General features: G+C 44.9%; 2 protein-coding genes across 2 annotated transcripts in view; one reads left to right on the plus strand and one right to left on the minus strand.

Moving 5' to 3' along the window:
• sspo (SCO-spondin) overlaps positions 1-17,011 on the minus strand; it is a 74,205-nt gene extending 57,194 nt beyond the window's left edge. The window contains exons 1-34 of the mRNA XM_068581714.1: positions 16,959-17,011; positions 16,151-16,360; positions 15,096-15,178; positions 13,843-14,013; positions 13,521-13,744; positions 13,255-13,357; positions 12,847-13,005; positions 12,633-12,718; positions 12,341-12,466; positions 11,556-11,712; positions 11,214-11,466; positions 10,982-11,123; positions 10,709-10,847; positions 10,343-10,515; positions 10,036-10,254; positions 9,788-9,953; positions 9,417-9,663; positions 7,794-8,004; positions 7,148-7,242; positions 5,574-5,830; positions 5,334-5,468; positions 4,790-4,992; positions 4,349-4,476; positions 3,799-3,908; positions 3,504-3,653; positions 3,026-3,119; positions 2,712-2,921; positions 2,144-2,349; positions 1,746-1,860; positions 1,191-1,312; positions 911-1,084; positions 592-825; positions 349-471; positions 14-108 (exon numbers count right to left, since the gene is read on the minus strand). Coding sequence (XP_068437815.1) covers positions 14-108; positions 349-471; positions 592-825; positions 911-1,084; positions 1,191-1,312; positions 1,746-1,860; positions 2,144-2,349; positions 2,712-2,921; positions 3,026-3,119; positions 3,504-3,653; positions 3,799-3,908; positions 4,349-4,476; positions 4,790-4,992; positions 5,334-5,468; positions 5,574-5,830; positions 7,148-7,242; positions 7,794-8,004; positions 9,417-9,663; positions 9,788-9,953; positions 10,036-10,254; positions 10,343-10,515; positions 10,709-10,847; positions 10,982-11,123; positions 11,214-11,466; positions 11,556-11,712; positions 12,341-12,466; positions 12,633-12,718; positions 12,847-13,005; positions 13,255-13,357; positions 13,521-13,744; positions 13,843-14,013; positions 15,096-15,178; positions 16,151-16,360; positions 16,959-17,011 — 5,373 coding nt within the window. The remainder of the gene's footprint in view (positions 1-13; positions 109-348; positions 472-591; positions 826-910; positions 1,085-1,190; positions 1,313-1,745; positions 1,861-2,143; positions 2,350-2,711; positions 2,922-3,025; positions 3,120-3,503; positions 3,654-3,798; positions 3,909-4,348; positions 4,477-4,789; positions 4,993-5,333; positions 5,469-5,573; positions 5,831-7,147; positions 7,243-7,793; positions 8,005-9,416; positions 9,664-9,787; positions 9,954-10,035; positions 10,255-10,342; positions 10,516-10,708; positions 10,848-10,981; positions 11,124-11,213; positions 11,467-11,555; positions 11,713-12,340; positions 12,467-12,632; positions 12,719-12,846; positions 13,006-13,254; positions 13,358-13,520; positions 13,745-13,842; positions 14,014-15,095; positions 15,179-16,150; positions 16,361-16,958) is intronic.
• Positions 17,012-20,744: 3,733 nt separating this feature from the next.
• On the plus strand, positions 20,745-24,687 carry aoc1 (amine oxidase copper containing 1). The gene is made up of 4 exons (XM_068582215.1): positions 20,745-22,281; positions 22,979-23,267; positions 23,815-23,947; positions 24,418-24,687. The coding sequence occupies exons 1-4, from the start codon at positions 20,745-20,747 to the stop codon at positions 24,685-24,687; spliced, it is 2,229 nt and encodes a 742-aa protein (XP_068438316.1).
• The last annotated feature ends 746 nt before the right edge of the window (positions 24,688-25,433 follow it).

A 25,433-nucleotide genomic window follows, 5' to 3' on the forward strand; every position in this document is an offset into this window, starting at 1 on the left:
GTCTCAGGCGTACCATACTATAGGGGACACAGGATCCGTCCATGCAGGTGAACTCAGGGCAGGTGAGAGAGGTGTTCCTGTCAGGTGCTTCTGGTGAGACAGTTTTATCTGGACAGAGCAAGTATTTTATTAAACACACCAAAGACTACAAGATCCACCACCATCAGTCTTGTGAGTAGTATGCAAACTGATTCTAACTTTCCTTTCATGAATTGTCCTCCCTTTCTTTTCCCTATCATCAGTTCTTTGAACACAACAGTGGACATTATATCAGGCCTTCTGCAGCCCCTCGCTCCATCAACCCTGCTATCCTCCCTCCTCCCTTCTTCTTATCTCATGAGAACTCACCACACACCAGCTCATCGTCGCCCCGTGGACAGTCGGGAACGCCGTCGCACACTTGCGACATGTTCACACAGGTGCGGTTGTCGCACAGGAAGCTACCTGGGCAAGGTGGTATCCGAGTAGAGCCTAGTGGACGGACAGAATTATTGTCAAAGACTGTTTCTGTGGCCTGCTGATATGAACTCTGGGGGTTTTCTTCAAGCTCAAAGCCCATAATGATTTCATATTCTATTTACAGGAGCTTACCACAGTTGTCGATACTCTCATCTGAGGCGTCCCTGCAGTGTGGGATCCCGTCACAGAGCTGCTGGTGGTCCACACACTGGTCGCCGCTGAGACAGGGCACCTGCCCGGGGTCACAGAGGGCAGTGCACTGCTGCTCGTCGCTGCCATCCATGCAGTCTGTTTCCCCATCGCAGCGCCAGGCCTGAGGCACACACTGCCCCTCAGTGGCACAGCTGAACTCGTAGGACCTACAAGCTGGAGAAACGGGGGTGTATGAGAGAGACGCTGAATACTGAAAAAACAATATGCTCCTGCATCTTTAAATCACGGCCGTCATTACCTGAAGGAGGCGTAGTCAGTAAAGCGGGTGAGGGCGTCGGCGTTGTGACAACCTTGTCGCAGTTGGTTCTGTTCTCATCCTCTCCACCTCGACAGTCTGCCGTTCCATCACACAGTTTCGCGGTGGCGACACACGTACCGTCACTACAGGCAAACTGCTCAGGGGCGCAGGTCACTGCCACGCACAAAAAGGATCACTGACACACACGCAGGAGGGCTTTGGGCGAAAACGTATTTAACTTGTAGGGGGACACAAATAAACGCAGTATTAGCATTTGTACCTCCACTTGGACAGACAGCTTCGTCTGTTCCAGACGGGCAGTCTTTGTGCCCGTCACACACTCTGTCTGCAGGGACACACTCGTCCCCTGGGCACTGAAACTCCCCTGGAGCACACACACACCTATGACCAGAAAATAAACTTTAAGATTATGATGACATCATGTGGTGTGTTCCTTCAGCAAGTGCTGCTTCGAAACCAAACAAAAAGAAAGTACAATCTGTATGTTGTGAACAGACATGGACTGAAGAGTATTTGCTAATAATTGTCATTAATTTATATATCTTTATTAACTTTCTGATAGGAAACACGTATTCCATGGTCTTGACCTTTTCCAGGTAAAATAAAGGTAAGATAAAAATAAGTATTAAGAAATAAATACTGTCAAGGTCTGTGAGAAGGGTGGCATTCTGCTGATGCCAGCTTGACATTGGTGAGGAAATAGCCAAGATTGTGGCCTTTTTGATGCCTTGAAAGCATCTTGAGCTTTCCAATACCAGTCCATTTAACTTCTGATGATCCCAGATACCAAAGCTCTGCAGAGCTGAAAACACACCCCCTCTCGTCACTGAGGTCTCCGCAGTCGTCATGTCCGTCGCAGCGGTGGAGGTAGAGAATGCAACGTCCTCCAGCGCACAGGAATTCCCCCTCGTGACACACCACACCACAGTCTGGACCAAGGAAAGCACAGTTCATCCCACAGTCACAAGCATACCGTGCAGAAAAGTGATGGTGCAAGTATGCCCACATGTGAAAACACAGAGTCCGCCTGAGTTGTTAAAAGAGCGCTGTGCTTAAAGCTGAAAGAGTACCATGCAAGATAAAGTCTGTGAGGAACGGCATCTGCCTTTAGGTGTAGGGTTTTAGACAAAGCACCTTTCTTGATAAAGTAACGCTGACAGAACATAGTTGACAGTAGGATCTGTAGTTGGTGCGTATGGCAGGATGGGTTACCGTGCTCGTCAGACCCGTCAGCGAAGCCACAGTCCAGACGTCCGTCACACACACGGCTGGCTGGCAGACACTTTCCGTTGACACACTGAAACTCCCCCGGCGGGCACAGGGGCAGGGGGGGGGCCGGGCCGCAGAACTCCTCATCCGATTGGTCAGCACAGTCTGGATGGCCGTCACAACGCAGAGCCAGGCTCAAACATGGACCACTGCAGAGGGTGGGGTCAATTCACTTTATTCACTACAGGAATTACTTCCCGGTAGCAAAGACTGCTAGTAAAAAAACACACATCTGGCACACTGTTGACATGTTGTTGGATGATGAGCTAAACTTTGATCAATATGCCAGGGTGAAGCCTATCAGAACGCATCCCCACACTCAGACAACATTATGCTTCAGGGTACATTAGAGGATGCAAGCTAACTAAGCTATCCTCAGAGCCGCTCCTTTAGTATCAATGTCTCTGTTCACAGGTAAAGGCTTGATGTTAACCCCTTATTTTATTCATCTTCCTTATCTCCAAACATATAAATTGTGCTGGTTGATGTATTAAAGAGATTTTGGACCCACCTCGGCGTGCTGGTACAGCGGAACTGGTCCGGGAAGCAGGTGGATGGGCAGATCTCATCCGAACCATCGCCACAGTCGTCCTGGTTGTCACACACCCATTGGGAGGGGATGCAGCGCCCCCCAGCGCAGCTGTACTCTGATTCCAGACAGGGGGGCGGTGCAGGGGGGCAAGCCACACCTTCACACCGCCACGCCCCATCCTCACAGGAACTGGACACACAAAAGGCGAAGAAAAACCCCTCTAACTTACATTTTTGATTTTCATCAGGATAAAGGAGGGGACTAAACTTTCATAAGCATTTAGATGTACTGACCAGTTCTGGCAGTGTTGAGTGATGGTCGTTCCAGGTGGAAACATGGAGCCCTGCCACTCACATGGACACCGAATGGGAATGACACACCTGTCCCCTGTAGAGCAGAAAACATACAAATATGTCCTGATGGTCACTAGGACAGCATGAAATTGTCTGTGATCCTGAACATCTGGCCTTTTAGTAAGTGTTTTAAAAAAAATCAGCGAGTCGCCGAAATTCCCAATAAGATGTATACATATATATATATTAATTATTTTAGCAGATGCCTTGTTATGGTCCAAGGGTTTGACAAAAGGAACTTGTGATCTGACTAAGGAGCAGAGTGAGCGATCAGCTGGTCACTAAAGCATGACTCCGCATCTTTCCGATCATTTCTTGCTTTGTTATTAGAAAGAGTTATCAAAGAGAATTTGACTGGATGATAAACACAAATGTGCCACGTAAATTCGTTAAAATGTTCCTCCAGAGCGCACATTACCGTGTCGGACGGTGCCAGCAGGGCAGAAGCAGCCCTCCACACAGGAGAGAGCGCCACATTGCGAGTGTGGCCTCTGCTGAACACTGGGACATGAGGGAGCGCAAGCTGGACCACAGGGCTCATACACCAGCCCGTTCTCACACTGCATAGCTGCAGGGAAGGAGGGAAACGGAGAGGATTTAAAATAATGGACCAAGTCCGAAAACAAAGCCTACAGTAAGACAGGATGGAAGGTGCATGTGCAGAAGACTTGAGTGTGCGAGCGTGAACTGTGCGTCGTGTGTCTTTAACATACGGCAGAGCTCTTGGGACCTCCAGCGGATGTAGACGCCTCTGCGGTTACACTCTTCAGCGTAGGCAGCAATGGCTGTACAAAGACACTCACAGTCCCCACCTGAGTCACAGCTGAAACACACACACACACACACACACACACACACACACACACACACACACACACACACACACACACACACAAAGCAATATAATGAATAACAGCATGAATATGGTATCCTTTCTATTCAAGAGCACTCTGTACAGTTTCTCTTTTTACCACAATTGGTAATGTGTTGGTGCTCCGCTCTGTTACTCTTCAAGCTTACGAAGAAGCAGGTACAGTTGTCCATCATTCTTACTTATCATTCATGTGTTTAAACCCATATATGAAAACCCATGTTGGTAATGTCCTGAATAATATCTGTAAAATTAGTGCACAGGGCAAGAAATGCTAAGAGGGAAAGACACATTTCTTTTCATGCATCCAGGCATTTTAATGCAGAAGTATTGTCCATAGTAAATTATATATTCCAAAAGATCACTTCAAATTGCTCAGCGCTGCCACTCACCCACAAGCATCAAAGACACACCAGTCATAATACTGCTGGAAGGGCACCTCGGGGTGGCACTGAGAGAAGAGCTCCTGAGTCAGGACCGCACACCTTTTCCGGGCCCAGTTCACCCTGAAGGCGTTAATCTGAGCCAAAGACAAAGAGGGAGAAGTTAACTCTGCTTTTGCATGTGTGTGTATGGGAAAGACGGGATCCGCAACAATGTCCACACCAATTAGATTTGATCCGCCTTTACTGTCTCCCTTTAAGAGGGGTTTGTCTTGTGCATTGGAGAGAACACAGGTAACATAGCAGCGCTAAACTTATTGCGCATTTACCCCAATAGTAAGTAAGTCTACTGTTTCTGCAAGTGTCTGTGTGTGTGTGTGTCTGTGTGTGTGTGTGTGTGTGTGTGTGTGTGTGTGTGTGTGTGTGTGTGTGTGTGTGTATTGAACTCACAGCGCAAGGGTCTCGGAGGTCCTGGTCTGCCACGTCGGGGCAGGAGGGGCTGACCTTCCAGGAGTTACCAAACAGCTCGGCTGTGGACTCCACGATGCCTTGCCTCGTGGTGAAGTCGTTCTCGGTGTCCCCGTCAAAGTTACCACACAGACCCCCAACCCGACCCCGCAGGTGGGCCGCCAGACGCACGTACACACGCATACCTGCGAACAACAAGTGGAATGGCAACAGCATGAAGACTGATTTGTTCATCGACCTGCATCTACAGTTACAGACGTAGAGCAATATTTGAAGAACCGTTTGCCTCGACAGTACATTTCTGCAACAGTGGATTAAGTTCAGATTGAAAATGCTACAATCTATAAAGAATTGAGAAAGATTATTTAGAGAAATACATCCCCAACAAAATGACCATTTGTATGTCACTGACTCAACCAGTGTTACCTTGATTCTTGAGTTTCCCTCCACGGTATTCACAAATTCTGTGATTTATATACAAATACATTCTTTAAAGATGCACAAGTCTGATGTGTGTGTGTCCTACCTCCATCCCATAGCAGAGTGACTCCTAATCGGGAGGAAAGGGAGACAAACAGGCCGACTTTTTCCAAAGTCAGACCACTGCCACTGTAGGACTTTGGTAAAGTAACTGGCATCCCATTTACTGTCACGGCTTTACCTAAAGAAGAGAGAGACCAGACAAGCTTACCTCAAGCAACCATATCCTAAAACGTGCTGTGGTGCCTATCCTATGATCAGCCTCTTATGACACCCTCCCTCCTACCTCTCAGCAGATGTATGACGGTATTTCCCAGGCTCAGAGTCACCGACTTGGTGCAGGTGACCCCGGTGCTTCCGCATGGCACGTTCTCTGCAATCACACTGAACAAACCGCTGGTCTCCCTCGCCAGCACGTACTGGCAGTCGCCCAGGAAAGAGTAACAGCGGCCATCGAAGGTCACATAGTGCGGGTCACCTGTCGCCACGCACACCCCGGTGCAGGCGGACTGGCCGCAGTGCCAGCGGCGCTCCTGGCACACGCTGCAGGAAGAAATGATGCAGAGTTTAGAACAGCGGTCCCCGAGCCCTGGGCCGCGGCACAGAAAGAATTAATTAATTTTAAAAAAGGAAGAAAAAAAATAATTACAAAAAAGTTTTTTGTTTTTTAAAAGGCCGGATACATCCATCTGTCCGTCTGAGCCTCTTGACACATGTTACCCAAAAAACAAAACAAAAAAAGCTCTAAAAACTGATTCCATTTCAACATCCTGTCCTTGTGAAGCGGGATTTAAGATAAGCAGTAGACTGGACATAAAGGTCTAAGTTAAGCAGTAGACTGGACATAAAGGTCTAAGTTAAGCAGTAGACTGGACATAAAGGTTTAAGTTAAGCAGTAGACTGGACATAAAGGTCTAAGTTAAGCAGTAGACTGGACATAAAGGTCTAAGTTAAGCAGTAGACTGGACATAAGGGTCTAAGTTAAGCAGTAGACTGGACATAAAGGTCTAAGTTAAGCAGTAGACTGGACATAAAGGTCTAAGTTAAGCAGTAGACTGGACATAAAGGTCTAAGTTAAGCAGTAGACTGAACATAAAGGTTTAAGTTAAGCAGTAGACTGGACATAAGGGTCTAAGTTAAGCAGTAGAGTGGACATAAGGGTCTAAGTTAAGCAGTAGACTGGACATAAAGGTCTAAGTTAAGCAGTAGACTGGACATAAAGGTCTAAGTTAAGCAGTAGACTGAACATAAAGGTTTAAGTTAAGCAGTAGACTGGACATAAAGGTCTAAGTTAAGCAGTAGACTGGCCATAAAGGTCTAAGTTAAGCAGTAGACTGGCCATAAAGGTCTAAGTTAAGCAGTAGACTGGACATAAAGGTCTAAGTTAAGCAGTAGACTGGACATAAAGGTCTAAGTTAAGCAGTAGACTGAACATAAAGGTCTAAGTTAAGCAGTAGACTGGACATAAAGGTCTAAGTTAAGCAGTAAAATGGATATAAAGTACACACGTCGAGTGTCTCTCATCACCCTGACCGAGCTCCTTGCAGAGAAACCGGCTCCCACTAATTAGGCGTAATGGTCAGTTGTATATTTATGCATTTTATAATCGCTTCATGCCTGTCGTATCATTTTATTACGTCATATTTATAACGTCATATTTATTACGTCATATTTATTACGTCATATTTATTACGTCATATTTATTACGTCATATTTATTGCCCACACCGTGAAGGCCGGTCCGTGAAAATATTGTCAGACACGAAACCGGTCCGTGGCTCAAAAAAGGTCGAGGGCCGCTGGTTTAGAAGATGGTTTCACGTCAAGCGGATCAGACGCAATGAGACAACTGCCTCGTTACCATGTGTTGCAGTCTTTGGTGATGGTGTCGTTGCTGTAGTAAAGTCGACCGTTGTGGTGACAGGGGCACTCCTCTGGCAGCACGCAGCGATCACCCTGCGGGAAAGCAGACAACACAGAAACATTAGTCAAAATTCAGCCAGATGAGCAGTACTGATGTTATGCGTATCATCTGTGTTTCTACTTAATATATTACTTAAGGCACAATACCAGTATTTTAAAAATTAATTATGAGTTACACTTTAATAAAGAATGTCTATGTGTAAATTACAATACATAAGAGGGATATAATAATTAATAAGGGATATTAATGAAGCCGTATGAAATGTGTATTCGTACCATGTTTTGTGTCACTGAGAGGTGTTTCAGGTATGCATGGTATGTGTAAAAACAAGATGACGTCATAGGACTGTATAAAGTTCCTTTAAAGGGGACTTTTTGTTAGCCCCGCACCAATGTGCACTGCTGTTGCCGGCGCTGCTGTGCTGCTTGTTTGTGCTCTGCAGCGACAGCAGTGCACATTGGCGCGGTGAGAGGCCGCGGGTAGAGCCACCAGCAGCCCCAGGTGCTGCAGCAACAACAGCGCTACCGGCAACAGCAGTGCGAATATATATATTCTATGTCCATTTTTTTTGGTTTTCACCCACTAGTAGCACGGTTCCCTGGGGACAGACGCAGCCCGACAGGGGCTCTCTGCAGCTCGGATGCGCCACACTGGACCCCTGCTGTTGGCCAGGGGGGTCCAGGCTGGAGCAGGTGAGGAGGCAGGAGCGTGGAGAGTAGACCAGACGGCCCGGACACTGGTTCACCTCCTCACAGCGCTCCTGAGTGCAGTTAAACAGCCCTCTCTCACACACACTGCGGAGGGAGAGGGGAGAGGGAGGAGAATCAGAGCTGACAATGGCTGAAAGGAATTTCCAAGTGCTTAAAGAAACATGGAATAATGGCAGTCAAGAGGTGGCAAGTTGGCCCAGCACGCCCTTCAGCACGATACTGAATCACTGCTTCCTTAAGAGTGTTGAGGCAGTATCATCAGATATCTGGTCAGAGCAGGGCCGGCACACATCTTAGCCATTTCAACACCATGAAAAGGAGACACGAGGTGACGATCAGTGGCATTCTAGTCATTAAGAGATGACTCTATGGCCGATAGCGTGATGACCACTGTGGTTGTGTAGTGAAGAGACATGATGAAATCAACCTATCCTGTATCAGGGAGCAGGAACATAGAGCGATTTCATCAGAGCTCTTGCACCACCAGGGACTCACTGTGAGAGAGAGCCTCACACACATATACGGCAGTTTCATGCATTCAAACACACATCACGGGGATTTAATGTGAAAGTTCAGCTTCAGGCAAAGAAGTCTAGACTTTGTATGTGATTATAGCAGATGTGTCTAGAAAAACACCTAGATTCTTATCTTAACAGGGTAATAAAATCCATGTTTTAAAAATATATACATATAAATGTAACAGCACACAAACAAACTCTGTCACAATGACCCCCGGCCTTCCACATTGTCCTCAAAGACAGATTTGTTAATGATTAGCAGACTTTACTAGATTGTCAATAAAACTGTTTATAGCAGGGATTTAAGACTTTATTAGCACTTGATCTGAGTAGATCTAGTTACCCAACGGGATCAAAGTTCATTTTAAAGTAGGCTACCAGAACCAAACTCATTAGAACGGTGCCAATAGTACATTGTGTCTGTAGCTCCAGGAACAATGAAGAAAACCTGCTTACACCCTCTGATTCTTTATCGCAGTGTACCGCACAATAAAAGCAGCACACTGATAGACATAAAAGAGAAACATCTGTTTTTATAACGCGCTGTAAAAATCTAATCTATACAATTGGGTCAGTATCATCTACCATAATGTTTCCTTCTGACAGGTTTATCTGCTGGCCTTATTCGTTGCAATACTACATCTGTGCAGCAATGTTAATATTTAACGTTCTGACAATAAAAGTCAAAGAAGGTTCTGTGAAATGAGCCGATCTAAGTACCAACAACGAAACATTTGGTTTGATTACACTTGTTTTTTCAGTGTGGCCTTGTAATTTTCAGATTGTACCAAGTAAGTCGGATGATATTTCTGCAAAACCTGATTCAAACATTATTTTAAACCTAATGCATGAGGTGTCCCATCAAAATGTTTGAAAAGAGAACACAATAAGAAGTTGAGTATTTTAGCCAGAGCTTGCTGGGATTTGAACCAGATGAGTGACACCCCAGCCACAGGTTGCTGCCGACACTGCACATACCAGGTGTTGCAGTTGTTCTGAATCACGGCCCCAGACTGGTACGTCTTGTCTCCTTGCACACAGGGGCACATAGTGACGGGCACACACTGGCCCTGGTGGTCCTGTGCCAGCCCCAGTGGGCACTGGCAACCCGGGACACACATCCTGAGACCTGTGCCACCGCCATCGCAGCTCCTTGAGTCGGAACAGGATCCACCGCAGACGCGACCACATTCCTGGTACACCTGACCCCCCGAACACTGGACCGCTGCGGAGACGGGGAGAGGAGGGAAGATTTTGTAATTACTTTGGACATTTCTACCAACTCTATGTTGTAAACCTTAATGGACATCCTGAAAGAAAACCCTTAAACCAATTGCTCCCCCGCGTACCGCAGAAGGTACGATTGCGCCAGTGGACGGCGACGCCCTCCTGAGCGCAGTGTCGGGCGTAGGCAGTGAGGATGGTGCACTGACAGGCCCTTTGAGGAGCACATCCGCAAACCTCCGACAGACAGAGACGGAAAAAGGGCTCCCTCTCCACCACGTCGTGACACGCCTGCAAAGTCAGACAGGCGGGATGCATGTGTGAATAAACTATCACCCCTTGGACAGGAGGAGATTTAACGTGCCAGCCACACCTGAAAGACGGGGCTGTGTATGACGGAGCACACTGTCTCGGCGTACTGCCTCCTCTGGGTGTACGTGGTGCAGGGGTCAGGTGGAGGCCCTCGAGGTAGAGCGCAGTGCTCTGTTCTGAATTTACTTGCGAACAACGACACGCTGTTCTCCACGTCTCCCTCCGGGGTAGTAAAGTCGTCGTGCTGGTTCCAAGTCAGCGTTCCACAAAGGCCGCGCACCTTGAATCCAGCAGTAAAAAAAAAAAAAATCATCATATAATTAAAAGTGCAAGTAAAAACTTGGGTTGGGATAGGTTGCAGTGGTCACCTTATTTGCAAAGCCAGGCTGCAGGGTGATGAGGGCCAAAGGTCCGTCTAAGTGCCAGAGCAGCTGGGCCCCAAAAGCCTGGATGAGGAGAAATGAGGAGGAGGCCCTTCGCACAACCAGGTCCCCCGTCACCACAGGCAGCGGCTCCCTCAGGCCATTCAGTGTCACTGCACCTGGAGGGAACAACAACTGCAAATAATCAGGGGGCAGCCAACGCAATTAAACATTTAGCATTCTTACAAAGACCTCGCCAGTAAATGTAATTAAATTGAATTCAATTAAATATTTAAATGCAATGCTCTATATGTTGAATTTGAAAATACTGCCAGGCAGAAGTCGTCCACTTGCAGCTTATAACTAGCTCACCGGTGTCTGTGATGATGACTGTGGTGCGGAGTGCTGTGACTGACATCTCCCTCAGACAACCCAGGCCTCCTCCACCTCCTCCTCCCGCTGTACACTCCCCGCACCGCACGCTCACCACCAGCTTCCTGTCAACAAAGTCCTAAACGCACACAGAACGTAAACTCTAAGAAGAGGTGGCTGCAACACACACACACACACGCACACAAACCACACAAATCTCATAGTCTCATAGTGTGTGTAGCCGTGTGCGTGGTCGCTTGTCATGTATCTCACCTCCACAGCGGTGTAGGAACAGTCTCCTCCCTGTAGTGAGTACCTCTTTTTGTCAAAGGTGGTCACTTGTAGCGTCCCCATCAGGCTGCACTGGGCTGCACACTTCTCCCCAGTACACTGCCACTGGCCTGCTCTGCACACACTGGGAGGATTATGGGTAAAAACAAAAAGTAAACAGGAGAATGTATCGTCAGAAAGAGGCATTTAAATACTGTACAAATCTTCTGCTAACCAGGTGTTGCATCTCTGTTGGATCCTGTCCCCTGACTGGTAGGTGCGTCTGCGATGGAAGCAGGGACAGTCGTCTCGAGTCAGACAAAGCCCCTGGTGGAGGTAGAGGCCCGGCGGGCACTCGCAGCCGCCCACACACTCCTCCCCGCACTGGCCCACGGCTGCAGCAGGCCCGGGGGGCTGTGGAGACGTGCAGCTGGGGGGACAGGAGGACACACAGTCTGAGAACACCTGACCTCTGGGACAGACGCGGCCTGGGAGGACAGAGAAAAGGAGGCGCGAAACAGAGTTAAAGGACCAGGCCGGCGCTTTTGGTATGTTACGAACTGTTCTATTGAATTACCACACAGGGTGTCTGTCCTCCACACCATGCTGACATGTTGCTGAGCACACTCTCGGGCGTAGCTGGCCAGGGTGTCGCACACCGCTGAATCCCTGTCCTTGGGCGGCAGGCTACAGTACAGGTAGAGACAGGTGTCCACGTACGCCGCTGGGTCCGTCTGGAAGTAACAAAGACACAAAGTCGTCACATGTGTGTTGTTCAACGGTGCAACCTGTGTCAACTCGGGTGCAAAAAAAATACTTATATTTACAAAATACTTGAAAAGGATTTGCAAACATGCATTTATGCACTCCTATGTGTCATCATGTACTGTAAATACCCTGTGTATTTAATTGTTTGCAAGTGGAGACAGAGAGAGGTAGTTTATAAAGAGATATCCTATAATATAATATTAATTCATATCCTAATTGATAGATTATTAACCAGAATTTAATTATACCTTTTCATTTCAGAGTTTCAAAGAGAAAGAAGGACTTCAAGGCAATGCTCACGCTAAGCTAATTGTGTAACTGACACTCTCTAAGTCGTCATAACAGTCAGATCATCTTGAAGACCAATGGCTCACGTCAATCTCATCCATTTCATGGAACTGCTCTATAACTGACGCCCAGTAAATCATTTGCCTCCATGAGCATTTTGATTTACAGCTCATCACAGGCTTGGCTTTCAAAAATGTTTTGACTGGAATTAGACTCTTAATAAGCAAGCCACAGGGTTGAAAAACAAAGAGTTAGCCAATGCTGGACCAGCCACGTGAGTGTGTGTCTGGGTGTCAGGTGTCTGACCCGGAGGTGGCAGTGTGTAAAGGGGACTTCCAGCAGTCGGTGGCACGCTGACTCCGCCTGTCCGCGTAAGGCAGGGTCTCCTGAGACGTCGCAGCTGTGGCCGAGCTCGGCCGCGTCGCTGCAGTCCTGAGGGGAGGGGCTCAATTAGAGGATGGTGCGTCTCAGGAAAGTACTTCACCATTTATTTTGAACGCAGTAGAAATGTTACGCGTGTTTAGACAGCACAAAAGTCTCAAATGTATAATGTTGCGAGAAAAAGTGAAATACTCATTCAATGCATTCAGGGCAGTACTTCGTTGTGCTGGTCGGGGACCTTCCACGAGTTGCCGAAGCTGGCGGCAAACTGAGACACCGCTCCGCCCATTGTGGTGAAGTCATCTGTGGCAGGACGCAAATAGACACGTTACTATCGAAACGCAAAAGAGTTAGTTTATTCAAATCAACAGGAAAATGTGTGTACTATTTTTGTGTATAGATGTGTGTTTGCATCGTCACACTTTCCGCACCGTCGGCGTTGTTGTCGTAGACTCCACAGAGCCCCCTGGTGGCTGCCAGGTGGTCGGCGGTCACCGTCAGGTAGACGGTGTTGATCAGGTCGAACTTCAGTCTCACTCCCAGGCCGCTCTCCACAAACACAAAGTCCCCCAGCCAATGAACACTCACTCCTGAGAGAAGGTAAATGTGAATATTTGCAGCATACCCATCGTTGAACGGCCGGGGAATATTTCTAGTGGAGGTGAACACACAACCACCTTCCAATAAGATGTGTTCAACATGTTTTACATAAGTTGAATACATGATGCAATAAGACACTTACATTTGAATATCAATATACAACACTAACAATGTAAAAAATAACAATATAAAACTAGAAAAGGAAGAAAGGGAGAGCTTTACTAACTTAAATAATTTACCATTTTGGAAGAGTGGTTGTCCATTTGGAACCGGGAGGTTGTTCAGCGTTAAGTTAGTGTGGTGAATTGAAACCAAATCAAGACCCAGCATCATCCTCAAAGCCTGAAAGCAGAGGCCCACAGACGCATTACAAAAAAAAACATTTCCATCACTGCTTTCCAACAAACCACAGGCCGGATCTGCTTTTCACTGGCACCAGATGAGCCCCCCGATGTCCCTCCCAGAGCATGCCACTGATTATACCGCTTCACCAGGTATTGCACACCTTGATGCAGTCTCCTCTCCCGTCACAGACCGTACTGATGTAGACTGCCCAGGTGCCATCAGTGGATGAGGCCAGCAGGTAAGTGCAGCTGCCCTGGAAGTGGAAGTGCTTCCTGTCAAAAGTGCGGTAGTGGGCTCCACCCCAGGACATGCAGGTGGCCGAGCTCTGAGGCGCCCTGACGCTACCCAGCAGACCACCGCGCACCAGAGGGGAGGACTGGGAGTCTGTAGCGGAGAGGTATAGTGTGTTATTCATGAGATGATACAAGCAGCTAGCAGCTGCTTCATAAGCATGGTGGGCATGTGCATGGGTGCTCTCTGACCAGGAAGTAGAGTGTAGGAGCAGGATAAGCAGGTCTGGTCGGACGCGTTCCTCCAGGTCAGACCCCACAGGCTGCTGCAGCACTGCTCCATGGGCATGAGAGAGGAGTTATGAACTCCAGGGAACTCCTCACAACTCCACGTAGAGTAACACTGGCCACGCACGCCCACACCTGGGAGGAAGAGGAGAGAGGGAAGTAAACGGAAAGGGAAAAGGGTTAGAAAGAAGGAGACTCGTCCTGGGATGTCCCTGTCTTTAGATATTGAAATGAATGAGACAAATCAAGAGTTTATATATATATATATATATATATATATATATATATATATATATATAAAGTAGCTATTTTAAAAAGTTAAGAATCTCGAAAGACATCATTAAAAATCATTGTGAGGCTGTTTTTATTCTAGTTTGGTTCAATTAAAGCCGTTATAATAAACCTTTGCACAAGTGAATAAAGAAGCATGATGCAACAATTCTTGTAACGTATGGATATCTGCTCTCCATCCCCGATCCATCCTGCCTCAGACTTCCCCATCTGTCCAAATTCCACACATTTCCTGCCAGGTTGTCAATGTCATGCCTGAAACTGGTAAGCCTGAAATCTAGACTTGAACCTGAACCTGAAACTCAACCTGAACCTAAACCTGAACCTGTACCCAGTGTGCGAAAACCCAGTGGTAATCGGGTCAATCGCCCCAAATTGCTGCTTGTTAGTTGTCGTCCTGGTCTCCCAGAAGAGGAGCGACGATGTCCTGCTTTAATCCAGGTTCTCACAAAAGGGACTAGATCCAATCTGTCCAAAGGGCATAAAGACAGGCTCGCGCCGGTCAACCTGTTGAGGTTCTAGCTGGCGGAAAATCATCTCTCGCGCTCACTGTTAATATTTCTGAAAAATGTTTTGCAGTATGAATGATGAAAACTGTTACTACGCTTTTAATGCATTTTAGTGGCAATTGCAATCGATAAATCATTGTGATTTTAGAGTCCCTCCGCCAAAAAATGTGATTGCATTCGGGGGCCCTCAAGTGTCAATCAAGGAGTCTCAGACCCCTCAGGACCCCCCATGTTTTGCACACTGCCTGTTCTTGTACCTGTACTTTATAATTGTATGACTGCCTTTTACCGCTACATGTGCCATACCTGTATAAACCGTACATGTAGGGTACCTGTACGGGAGCTTTTACTTGCAGTTGTACCTGTACCTCTATCTTGCAAAATCAAATAACATAGTATAGTGATTTTTGTCCTCACCGTCGGAGCAGCGTGGTCCGCCCCAGCCCTCACAGCATGCCCTCACTGTCTTGTTCAACATCTGGTTCTCCATCTCTGGGGGTCTAAAGACACATGAGGTTGAAAATGTTACCCCTTAAAGCAGGGGTCAACAAGGTCATGTTTCTAAGTGGCTTGCTAAAGGTTCACAGAATGTGTACCTAAATTTAGTAACGCAAAGTTACTTTGTAAACCTGTGAAAATGTGTATTCAAAGCAAATTCACAGAATTTATGTTGTTTCACATTGTAACATTAGATGATGTTGGCAGATTAGCAAGCGAACAGCAGGTTTGACAATGAAAACAGCCAGGCCAATGAAAGGTAATGTGAATGACAAATGTGTGTGTGTATCATTTGCGGCGCAACAAGTAAGTCGAAGATATAATGTTTTCATGGGACTGGTTAAAGACTACGAACAGAGAAGGTAAAGGAGCTAAAAACAATGCTTAAAAAATGGTCTCTGTTCACAAAACACAGCAGCAGAGGCTTTTGTTTAGTGGCGCACATCCTGGTTGGAATAGAGGCGATGATTGCGGTGGCTAAAAAACATTATTTAAGGACCATAAAAGTAAGACAGAAATGATGACTATAGTGAATATAATAATCATTATCAATAATAAAGATACTACTACTTGGTGCTACAAGTAGCTCTGCCCAACTTCCATAATGTCAAAGGAGCCCTCACAGGAAATAGGGTTGGAGACCCCTGCTGTAAAGCAAGTTCATTGGATACAGTTGTACCTTCAAAAGTACAACATGTACTTTTGAAGAAAACAAGTCACATTACCACCCATTACCACCGCCTCGCCAACCAACAGGAGTCACTGGTGGAGCGACATGAATGTCATCTTGGCAAATATGTTAAGATTTTTATTTTCATCTGATCAACACCAGCAAAACTACCGTCATGCCGTTGACCTGAAGAAACCCTCTTTCAACGAGCTCAACACACTCTGAGTGATCCAGTTTACTTTTCAAACATTCAGAGACCAAGACGCGGGTCAGCAGACTGACAGTGACTCGTCTCTTTACTCACTTGTACAAAAAGCAGGAGGCCTTCGGGCCCTGTTGTTTGTAGTACAGTGCGATGCCGTCGTCGCCCCCGTGCCTGGCGCGCATCCGGTCCACATCGAGCCTCCAGGCCTGGGTGTTGTACTGATACACCTCAGAGCAGCTCACTTCCAGCTGCAGGCGCGGGGACAGGACTCGCTCCACCTTCTCCTCCACCGTGTGCTCACACCAGTGTCTGGAGCATGAAACATACATCTGAAATACTTCCTTTTGTGCAAGAAGGATTCTGCTCTCTACTAACATATATATATATATATATATATATATATATATATATATATATATATATATATATATATATATATATATATATACATATACATATATATATATATATATATATATATATATATATATATGATATTTTGATATACTATATATATTATCGTAATTTGACATTAGTAGACATTAATAGTTATACCCAGTAAGTGTGTTTTTATGTAATGTCGTGGCATGCAACATATAAGTTCAGCATTGATACACCGAAAACAATTTAAGTGGAACCTAAAAATCTAATTCCTCTTTTCTATAATGTGTTTTCGATAGAATAATACAAATTTAAATCAAGTTAGCACAACAAATATTGTCTCATTTGCCTCAACTTGCTCATTACTTGTTCATGAATTTACTATGGCTTAACCAGGGTTGTTGTTTTGTTTCAATGGTTTATGCTGTGATTTGTAGAGTATAAATCTTGATCATAAGGCTATACTCGATTACACCGCCTACAACATGAGCTTAATCCATCTTTGACTTCTCTGAAACATGCTCACCCCATTCCCATCACTGTCTGCAGACCGAGCAGAATCAGTAGTAGAGTCCCCATGATCCTCTCCTGAATGTTTCTGCTTAAAGTTCCTGCAAAAAAAGTCAGATAAGAAGGTCTGCAGCCTTATGAGTGGACTCAAAATATCAATAAAACGATTGATTTTAATGTGTTGTTGTGTGAGTGATTAAAAAATGAAGTAATTTGTAAAATCCCGTCATCCAGCTACAAACGGTGCACTTACCTCTGAAGTGCGTTTGGGAAATCTTCGCCATAAAAAATCCTCAGCTTGTGAATCAATATTTATGCGTCCTTTCTTTCTGTCATTATTTGTCTGTGTGGTTGTGTCCAACAGTATGTCATACACTCCTTAGTTATAGTTTGCCTTATGGGGGAGCCGAGCCCTCGATGCAGGCTTTTAAATGCGGGGGGGTGACTCGGGGCATCTGAACCTGCTGCCATTGGATGTAAGTGGCAAGGTCACAGCTGGGAGGGCAGGCATTGGTCAACGGACGTTTGACGGACACGTCCACTGACCTCGCCCACGTCAACCTTTACAGGACGCTGTAGGTGATGGCCGGGGGCGGTGGAGCCTCGGCCACAGAATAAAGAGATGTTTGTCAGAGCCTAATCCTGTAAAGAGAGGAGTTTCGGGAAGGATGATGGGGGCATTTATTCAATGAAGCGTGTCAACAGACATGGGGAATGAAGACTTTTAGACTCACCAACATCCCGAGTCTGACCTCCTGACCCTGGAGCGGGGAGGCTCAAACACAGCTGTCACCACAGTATACCTAAGCGTCACAAGGGTTGGCTTTCACGGTGTAACAGCGTGTGGTAATTGACTTCCCAGGAAACTCCTCATCGCAGCCTTGGATACTCTCCGTTTCTTGATAGAGATCGCAATGAGCTGTGTCACTTTGCTGGTTCACTGCTTTGTTATCACTTGTGGGAAGAAGGCTGAGAGGCAGCGTTGCCAGATGTAGGATAATTATCCTATTTGTACGATCAATAATAATAACCTAAGCGTCACAAGGGTTGGCTTTCACGGTGTAACAGCGTGCGGTAATTGACAGAAAGAAAGGTCGCATAAATATTGATTCACAAGCTAAGTCACATGCTGATAGTTTGACCAATTTGTGAAGCTTTTAATTTTGTGCTGGTTTTGGTTTGCACTGTGTAATTTTGATTTCATCAAAATCAAACATCATAGCCCATGTCAGTGATGTTCAGCGTGGGCTATGATGTTAATGGACTCATGAGAGATAGTTATTTGTGAAACTAGCTTATTTTATGGACTTGACTGTTTTTTTATGACACTCATGCTATCTTGTAATTTAATTTTGTAAAAGTAGGCTATTAAAAAAACTGGCGAACTGATGAACTTATGGATACATATACCCAACTCGTCGTAGCTACGTTAGCTTGCTTTAAAAATTTTTTTTTTTAAATACAACAAAAAGCAATGTGGGTATTTCTATACACCTTTTGTCTAATGGTTATGAATGCAATAATTTTGTGTTTTTGGTCTGATAGTTTAATATTTCCCACCTGGCAACAGCAGTGAGAGGAGTGTGGATGCAGGAAAACAGGCAGATTGGAGGATCAGGTTACTAACACTCTTACGTTCAGACGACAATTTACTAGATTTAGAGTCTACAGCTTCGAAAGAGGGGCTTTGTGCTAATGCTAACAATAGCATTTCATCATATGCTCACAGGGACAATGCTAATATTCAGCCAAGTATAATGTTTTCCATGTTCACCATCATAGTTGAACATTTGCTGATTTGCACTTTTTGAGGGAAAGAAATTCAAACTTTGAAATTAAATTAATGAGTCATGCTCTCACATTTCATCAAAATACATGGTAATCCATTAACATCAATTAAGCCTAATATACAAAATAAAAATACACAGTTTTCATGCACCTCATCAATGGAGCAAACTCCCATAAAGTCTCAGATCTGCTCTAACTCTCAGCGAATCACATTCATTTAAATCAGGGCTGAAAAGGTTTTATTTGCTTTTGTATTCATGCATTTTTCACACTGCACTGTAGCTATATCGTAATTTATTATCTAACTTGTCTTCTGTGTATTTTATATTTCTTTCAAAATAATCAGATCCATGCATCTTTTCACCGTGTTACTTTTCTTATGTCTTATGTAAAGCACTTTGAATTGCCTCATTGTTAAAAGGTGCTGTACAAATAACCCTGCCTGGCCTTATGTGTCTGTTGTTTCATCATGTTTACAACCCGCTGTTGACCAATCAGCAATCAGCTTCCTTCCCTGTGAAGTAGGTGGTTAAATATAAGCCACAGTCTTTTCACTCCAGTTTCCGTAAGAGAGTTTTCTTTCATTGTTAAAGCAGATTTACGGGAATGATCAACGCTGTTTCACAAATTGCTTGAAGCAGGAAGACAAGTACAGGTAGTTTGGTGCTCTTTTTCTTTTTTTCCTTATTTAATAGCGCAAGTGTTTCTCAAGGAAGCATCTTATCATGTATCACACCATCTAAATATAACGCAATGAATCTGTCTGTATGTGATCTGAAACCTGACGTGACCTGGAGTTACCCTCAAAGAAATGACTTGTGAGCGTTTCTGGGTTGAAGAGGCGATAGGGATTATTATTACAATTACAGTAGAGTACTCTTAAATAAGTTATTTTTGCATGTCTAAAAATATTGTAATTTTCCTGTTAAAAAGAAAAACTTTCATTGTGCTTAATTTCCATATTGCATTTTTCTTGAACTGGGGATGTTGGTATTGGAAGTAGTACAAGTAGGCCTACTCAAAATGTTTTTTTTCTGAAATAAAACTCGTAATGCTGCACAGTGAAAGTTCTGCATTAAATGTTTTACTTAAGTAAACGAGGTAAAAGATGTAGTACTACATGGACCATGTTTACATGTACCAAATATTCTGTGTTTTGCATGTATTCCGAAAAAGACAATATATGTTCAAATAACGATAGCGCGTCTTGATCCGAATACGCTCTATTCAGAATAAGCAAATGGAATATAATATTTTCATGAGCCATACAAAATTTGTAATATTGTCATATTGTCATAACTAGTGTACAGTTCAGTTGCATAGTGCTTTGGAGGCCTTTTTGTACGTTATTTTGGAGTAGATTAAGTTTGAATAGCAACATCATTGTTGTTTTTTCATATCTAAAAATAAACAGGATTAAAAACTGTAGTGCCCTTTTAGTTTGCGGCGCCGTGCCCAGGATGTCGACCTCATCCTGAACTGAACTGAAGTCTATTCTACTCTTGTTTCTGACTTTGAGTAGCCGGGACATGGGTGTGTGACTACTCTGTCATGGCAGGTGCATTGCTGAAAGTACAGGAGAGAGTGTGATGTTGTTTGCAGCAACACCACCGTCCAAGTATTCAGCTCGTTCTCCAACTGCACTACAATTACAAAATTACAAACATGCACTTTATCGCTTAAGTGTGCAGGACAAACAGGAACATCATGAAGGTCAACAGAGTGCCGGGAGAAGGGCAATGGTCAACATGGTCCTCTCTTACTGATACATACTGTTTGTGTTCCTGTGGAGAAGTAGATGAATGACTGATATAATAAAAGCAAATAGAGAAATAATTGTTTATCCAGCTGGGAAGAGAAGAAAGAAGAGCCAAGTGTTTCCTTGGAATGCTGCAGGAGAGAGATGAGAGATATTGATTACAAGACCCTTTTCAAGTATGAAAATGAAGCGTGAATTCATTTGAAATATCCATTTAATTAATGCTAGATACTCTTTTTGCATTTCATTGCAGCCATGAGAATTATCTGTCTACTGCAGCTGGTCTGCTTGGCTGCTTGTAGTGTCTCCAAAACGAGAGACTGGGCTCTTCATGGCGCCCCCATGTTTGCCGACCTCACGGTACGCGAGATGAAAGCTGTCCGGGCGTACCTGCATGGTATCCCGGAGCTGGAGCTCACTGACGCTCGTATGAAGACTCTGATGAAGAACAGCATCCTCCTCATGGAACTCCATCTGCCGAGGAAGCACGAAGCCCTGAGAGTTCTGGACCGTGGACACGCCAAACCCCCACGCCAAGCCCGTGTGATCATCCAGCTGGGGAACCAAACCAATCCCAACATCACCGAGTACATTGTCGGTCCTCTGCCGTTCCCGAACTCCCACGAAGTCAAGACGTTCAAAGGGGGTAGGCCTATCCGCTTTGAGTCAAGGCCTATTACCTCTGCAGAGTATGAACATATAACTGACATTCTCAGGAAGATCACAAATAAAGCTCACAAGCTCCTGCTTGAGACCACGGGAGGTTATTCTTTCACTAACTGCTCTGACCGCTGCTTGACATTCTCAGACATAGCCCCCCGTGGGCTGGGTCCGGGTGAGAGGAGAACCTGGATCATGTTGCAGAAGTTTGTGGAGGGTTATTTCATCCACCCAGTTGGATTTGAGGTGCTGGTCAACCACCGGGACCTGGATCCAGAAAAGTGGACTGTCGAGAAGGTCTGGTACAACAGCATGTACTTTGACAGTGTTGAGGATCTGGTTGAAAAGTATGAATCAGGAGGCGTGGAGAAGGTCAAACTGCCTGATCATGACGATAATGACCTCTACTCCACTTACATCCCGCGGGGTCAAAGCAGTACACCCACTAATATCCACGGGCCAAAGCTCGTTGAGCCTCAGGGGCATCGCTATTTTGTTGACCGCAACTTTGTTGAATATGCCGGATGGTCTTTCGCCTACCGAGTCCGCTCATCAGCTGGGCTTCAAGTCTTTGACCTCCGTTTTAATGGACAAAGGATTGCTTATGAGATCAGCCTCCAAGAAGCTATTGCCTTCTATTCTGGTGATACCCCCGCTGCCATGCAAACAAAGTACATTGACGCTGGCTGGGCAATGGGAAGCTCATCCTTCGAGCTGGCGCCTGGAATCGACTGTCCAGAAATTGCCACCTTTGTTGACCTTCACCACTACTTTGACACGGACAAACCTGTGCACCACAAAAATGCGCTCTGCATATTTGAGATGACCACTGCCATGCCTTTGAGAAGGCATTTCAATGCCAACTACAAAGGAGGATACAACTTCTTCGGGGGGCTGGAAAACACTGTGCTAGTGCTGCGGACAACTTCCACGGTTTACAACTATGATTACATCTGGGACTTCCTCTTCTACCAGAATGGGGTGGTGGAGGTAAAGGTCAGCGCTACTGGATACATCCATGCCACTTTCTTTACACCTAATGGACTTCACTACGGTAGCAAGGTGTACAACTATGTGCTGGGAAACCTGCACACACACCTCATCCATTATAAAGTGGATCTGGATATTGCTGGTGAGTATTATGGTACAATTATCTAGTTTTCAACATCTGTTTTAAAGCAGCAATTCTTTATTGATATTCTGTACTACTAAAAAATGTAAGCCGTGCAATTACAATTCAATTTTAATATTAACTCTAACCACATTTTCTACCCAATTGTTTTAGTTACCCAACCCTAATATACCGTAACCATGTTATTATGTGCTATAACCACCTTTTTTTTCATGAGAACTTCATAAGTGTTGCCACTGATCATACGTAATATTTTGGTGACAGACTTAATCCGCCATTTTGTAGAAGCTGTTGTTGTTTGGCGATGGGATTGGGAAAACTGATCACACAAACTCTGTCCATGAGATGGACGGATGAATGGGTTACAATTAAGTATACCTGCTACTGTGGTCTCTAAAGAAAAGTGTTGACTAATTATTCCCTTCACACCAATCACAATAGACATAAACCCTTAAGGCTGTGAAATGAGGTGAAAGAAAGAGCAGAAATAAACTAGTCTTTTATTGGTGCAGGTCCAGATAAAATAGTTTTCTGGACTTTACCCTGTGATAAATGTATGATTGTGGCTATCTGTGATAAGTCAATCACGTTTATGAAGGAATACCTCTTATGTAATCGTGCAGCATAGTCTTTCAACACTGCTCATACCTTGACATCTAACTTCTCTTGAGACATCTTTGCCTTCACTGTGATTCAGGTCGAGAGAACAGCTTCGAGACTGTGGATCTGAAGTATGTCAACTTCACAAATCCCTGGAGCCCGAATCATTTTGTCGTCCAGTCCAAGCTCCACCGGACAGAGCGCAAGACCGAGCGATCTGCCGCTTTCTCCTTTGGCAAAAAGTTCCCCCGCTATGTGCATTTTTTCAACCCCAATGAGAAAAATAAATGGGGGCACCAGAAGGGTTACCGTATTCAGTATAACTCACATGCCCACAGTGTCCTTCCAAGAGGCTGGAGAGAAGAAAAAGGCATCAGTTGGTCGAGGTAATAAAATAGGTATTCTTATGTTGGCTATTTGATATATAAAATATTAAAGCACAATATGCCTTGTTTTTGTTGTTGTCACCATCCTGGATGTCCATCATCTTGAACACAGTTCAGTCATATTTGGTATGTTTGACCAAATTATAAAATCTACAGTAGAATTTAAGCTTTGTGCATTTGTAATGATTGACCAATGAAGGATGAGGGGGGCTGAAGAGGTCCATGTCTGAATTGGGAGTCTGGCTAGAAATGAGGTCAACATACATGCTTTAGGAATCAACACCGGTGCAGAAAACAGTTTGTTTGACATTTTATTGAATATCTGTGTTGACCTTTTGTCACGTAACAATGTTTTGTCACTGTTGGGTTATCCAAGTAGAGCGTTCACACTTTAAAAAGCAAAACTATGTTTCTTTGAAACGTACAAAACTAAAGTTTTGATCTACTGATCCTGAGGACCGAGTGGACGATCACGATGTTGAATGCTCGAATAAGCAGACTGAAAAGGAAAAAATGAACTTGACTGATTGACTGATTGACTCTGCAGATATCCTCTGGCTGTGACCCGTCATAAAGATAGTGAAGCCACCAGCAGCAGCATTTTCACCCAGAATGACCCCTGGGAACCAGTTGTGTCTTTTGAGGACTACATCCGCAACAATGAAGACATAGTCAACCAGGTACAGAAGTGCAGTCCACAATGCACATAAAAGACAAGCCTTTTTGGATTAGATTGAAATCTATATTCTTATATTCAGAAAAATTAGTAAAAAAAATACTGAATGCACCAAATCAATACTGAGTATGATCACCACCTAGGTTTGATGTTTTTTTCTTACTGACGATAAATAATGGCCCACACAGTCTTTTTTTATTGGTGCAAGAAGTCACAATTCACTAATGGTCAGCGTCCTTTGTGATGTTTCAAACAGACTCTTAGAAATGTGGTTTACATTTCGGAGGTGGGGGTGTTTTTCTGAGAAGTCACGTCATTGGTTTCAGTTTACACTTCAGAAAAGAATCCGTTCATCGGTTCTGGTCACTAACCATCACGGTGACTCACCAATGCTGACATTTTCTTCTGTTTGCACTTTTAAGTAGATATTCTTAAAAAAAAAATCAAATGTGATGTTTGCTCTGCTGCGTGCAGGACCTGGTAGCCTGGGTGACGGTGGGATTCCTGCATGTGCCTCACTCAGAAGACATCCCCAACACGGCAACGCCCGGCAACGCGGTGGGCTTCTTCCTCCGGCCATTCAACTTCTTTGACGAAGACCCTTCGGTGGCATCGAGAAGCACCGTCATAGTCCGTCAAGGACAGGACGGCAAGCCCAAGGTCCAGAGATGGACACCTGAGGTCATAGGTCACTGTGTGACAGACAAGCCATTCTTTTATAATGGCACATATACAGGCGTCTAAAGCTGTTTTTTTTGTTTTTTGCTGTTTCCTTTTTTGGGAAGGGAGGTCCCAAAAAGACTTTTAGCTCAAATATCATCAACTCCGATTTATAACAATTGGTCAGATTTAGTTGTTCACATTTAGATGTGATAACCTTATTTTTCTGTCTGTCATTCTGCTAAAATGACAAAAAAAATCATTGTTCATGTTAAATTATTGAGCTGCTGTTTTAAATGCATGAGTGCATGACACATCATATGCATTTCAAGTTAATCCTAATGTTGATGTTAATGTGCCAGGGGGAAGGGGAGGCGGAGTGTGTCATAGAGAAAGGGGAGGGTCTCCTCTAATCCCATGTTGGGTTTCCATGGCTGAGGTTTAGCAGCGGCGAGCATCCAGGATGCAGGATGCTCTGTATCCGCCCTGCTCGTGGTAAACGGCAGCTCCCTCAGCATGCTCCTTTTGCCCCTACGGTGGGAATGTTTTCCATGGAAAAGACAACAGGCCTTACAGAGCAAACCGCCTGGTTCCAGATCCTTCCCCGCATATAGTCCAGGATACCACCGGGCTGCCCCGTCTCCCCTGGAAACCTAACTTTAACAACATACAATGTAGCACAATATACAGAAAAATCAATAACAGCACATGTGCCTGCTTTGTTCCTTATGTGCGCGTGAATGACATAGCAATGCCACTTCACACTTCTCTAGCCAAAGATTTATTTGAATAAATAATCCTGTTTTCATTCCGTTGTGTATTTTTGATTG

The sequence above is a fragment of the Clinocottus analis genome, unplaced genomic scaffold (genome assembly GCF_023055335.1).
Source record: "Clinocottus analis isolate CAN_PGR_092001 unplaced genomic scaffold, fCliAna1.0.p SCAF_18, whole genome shotgun sequence".
In the NCBI taxonomy this organism is placed as follows: domain Eukaryota; kingdom Metazoa; phylum Chordata; class Actinopteri; order Perciformes; family Cottidae; genus Clinocottus; species Clinocottus analis.

Coding starts and splice junctions, on each gene's coding strand:
- aoc1 (XM_068582215.1), top strand. CDS start 20,745: ATGAGAATTATCTGTCTACTGCAGCTGGTCTGCTTGGCTGCTTGTAGT. Junction 23,268..23,814: donor AAAGGCATCAGTTGGTCGAG/GTAATAAAATAG, acceptor TTGACTCTGCAG/ATATCCTCTGGCTGTGACCC. Junction 23,948..24,417: donor ATGAAGACATAGTCAACCAG/GTACAGAAGTGC, acceptor TGCTGCGTGCAG/GACCTGGTAGCCTGGGTGAC.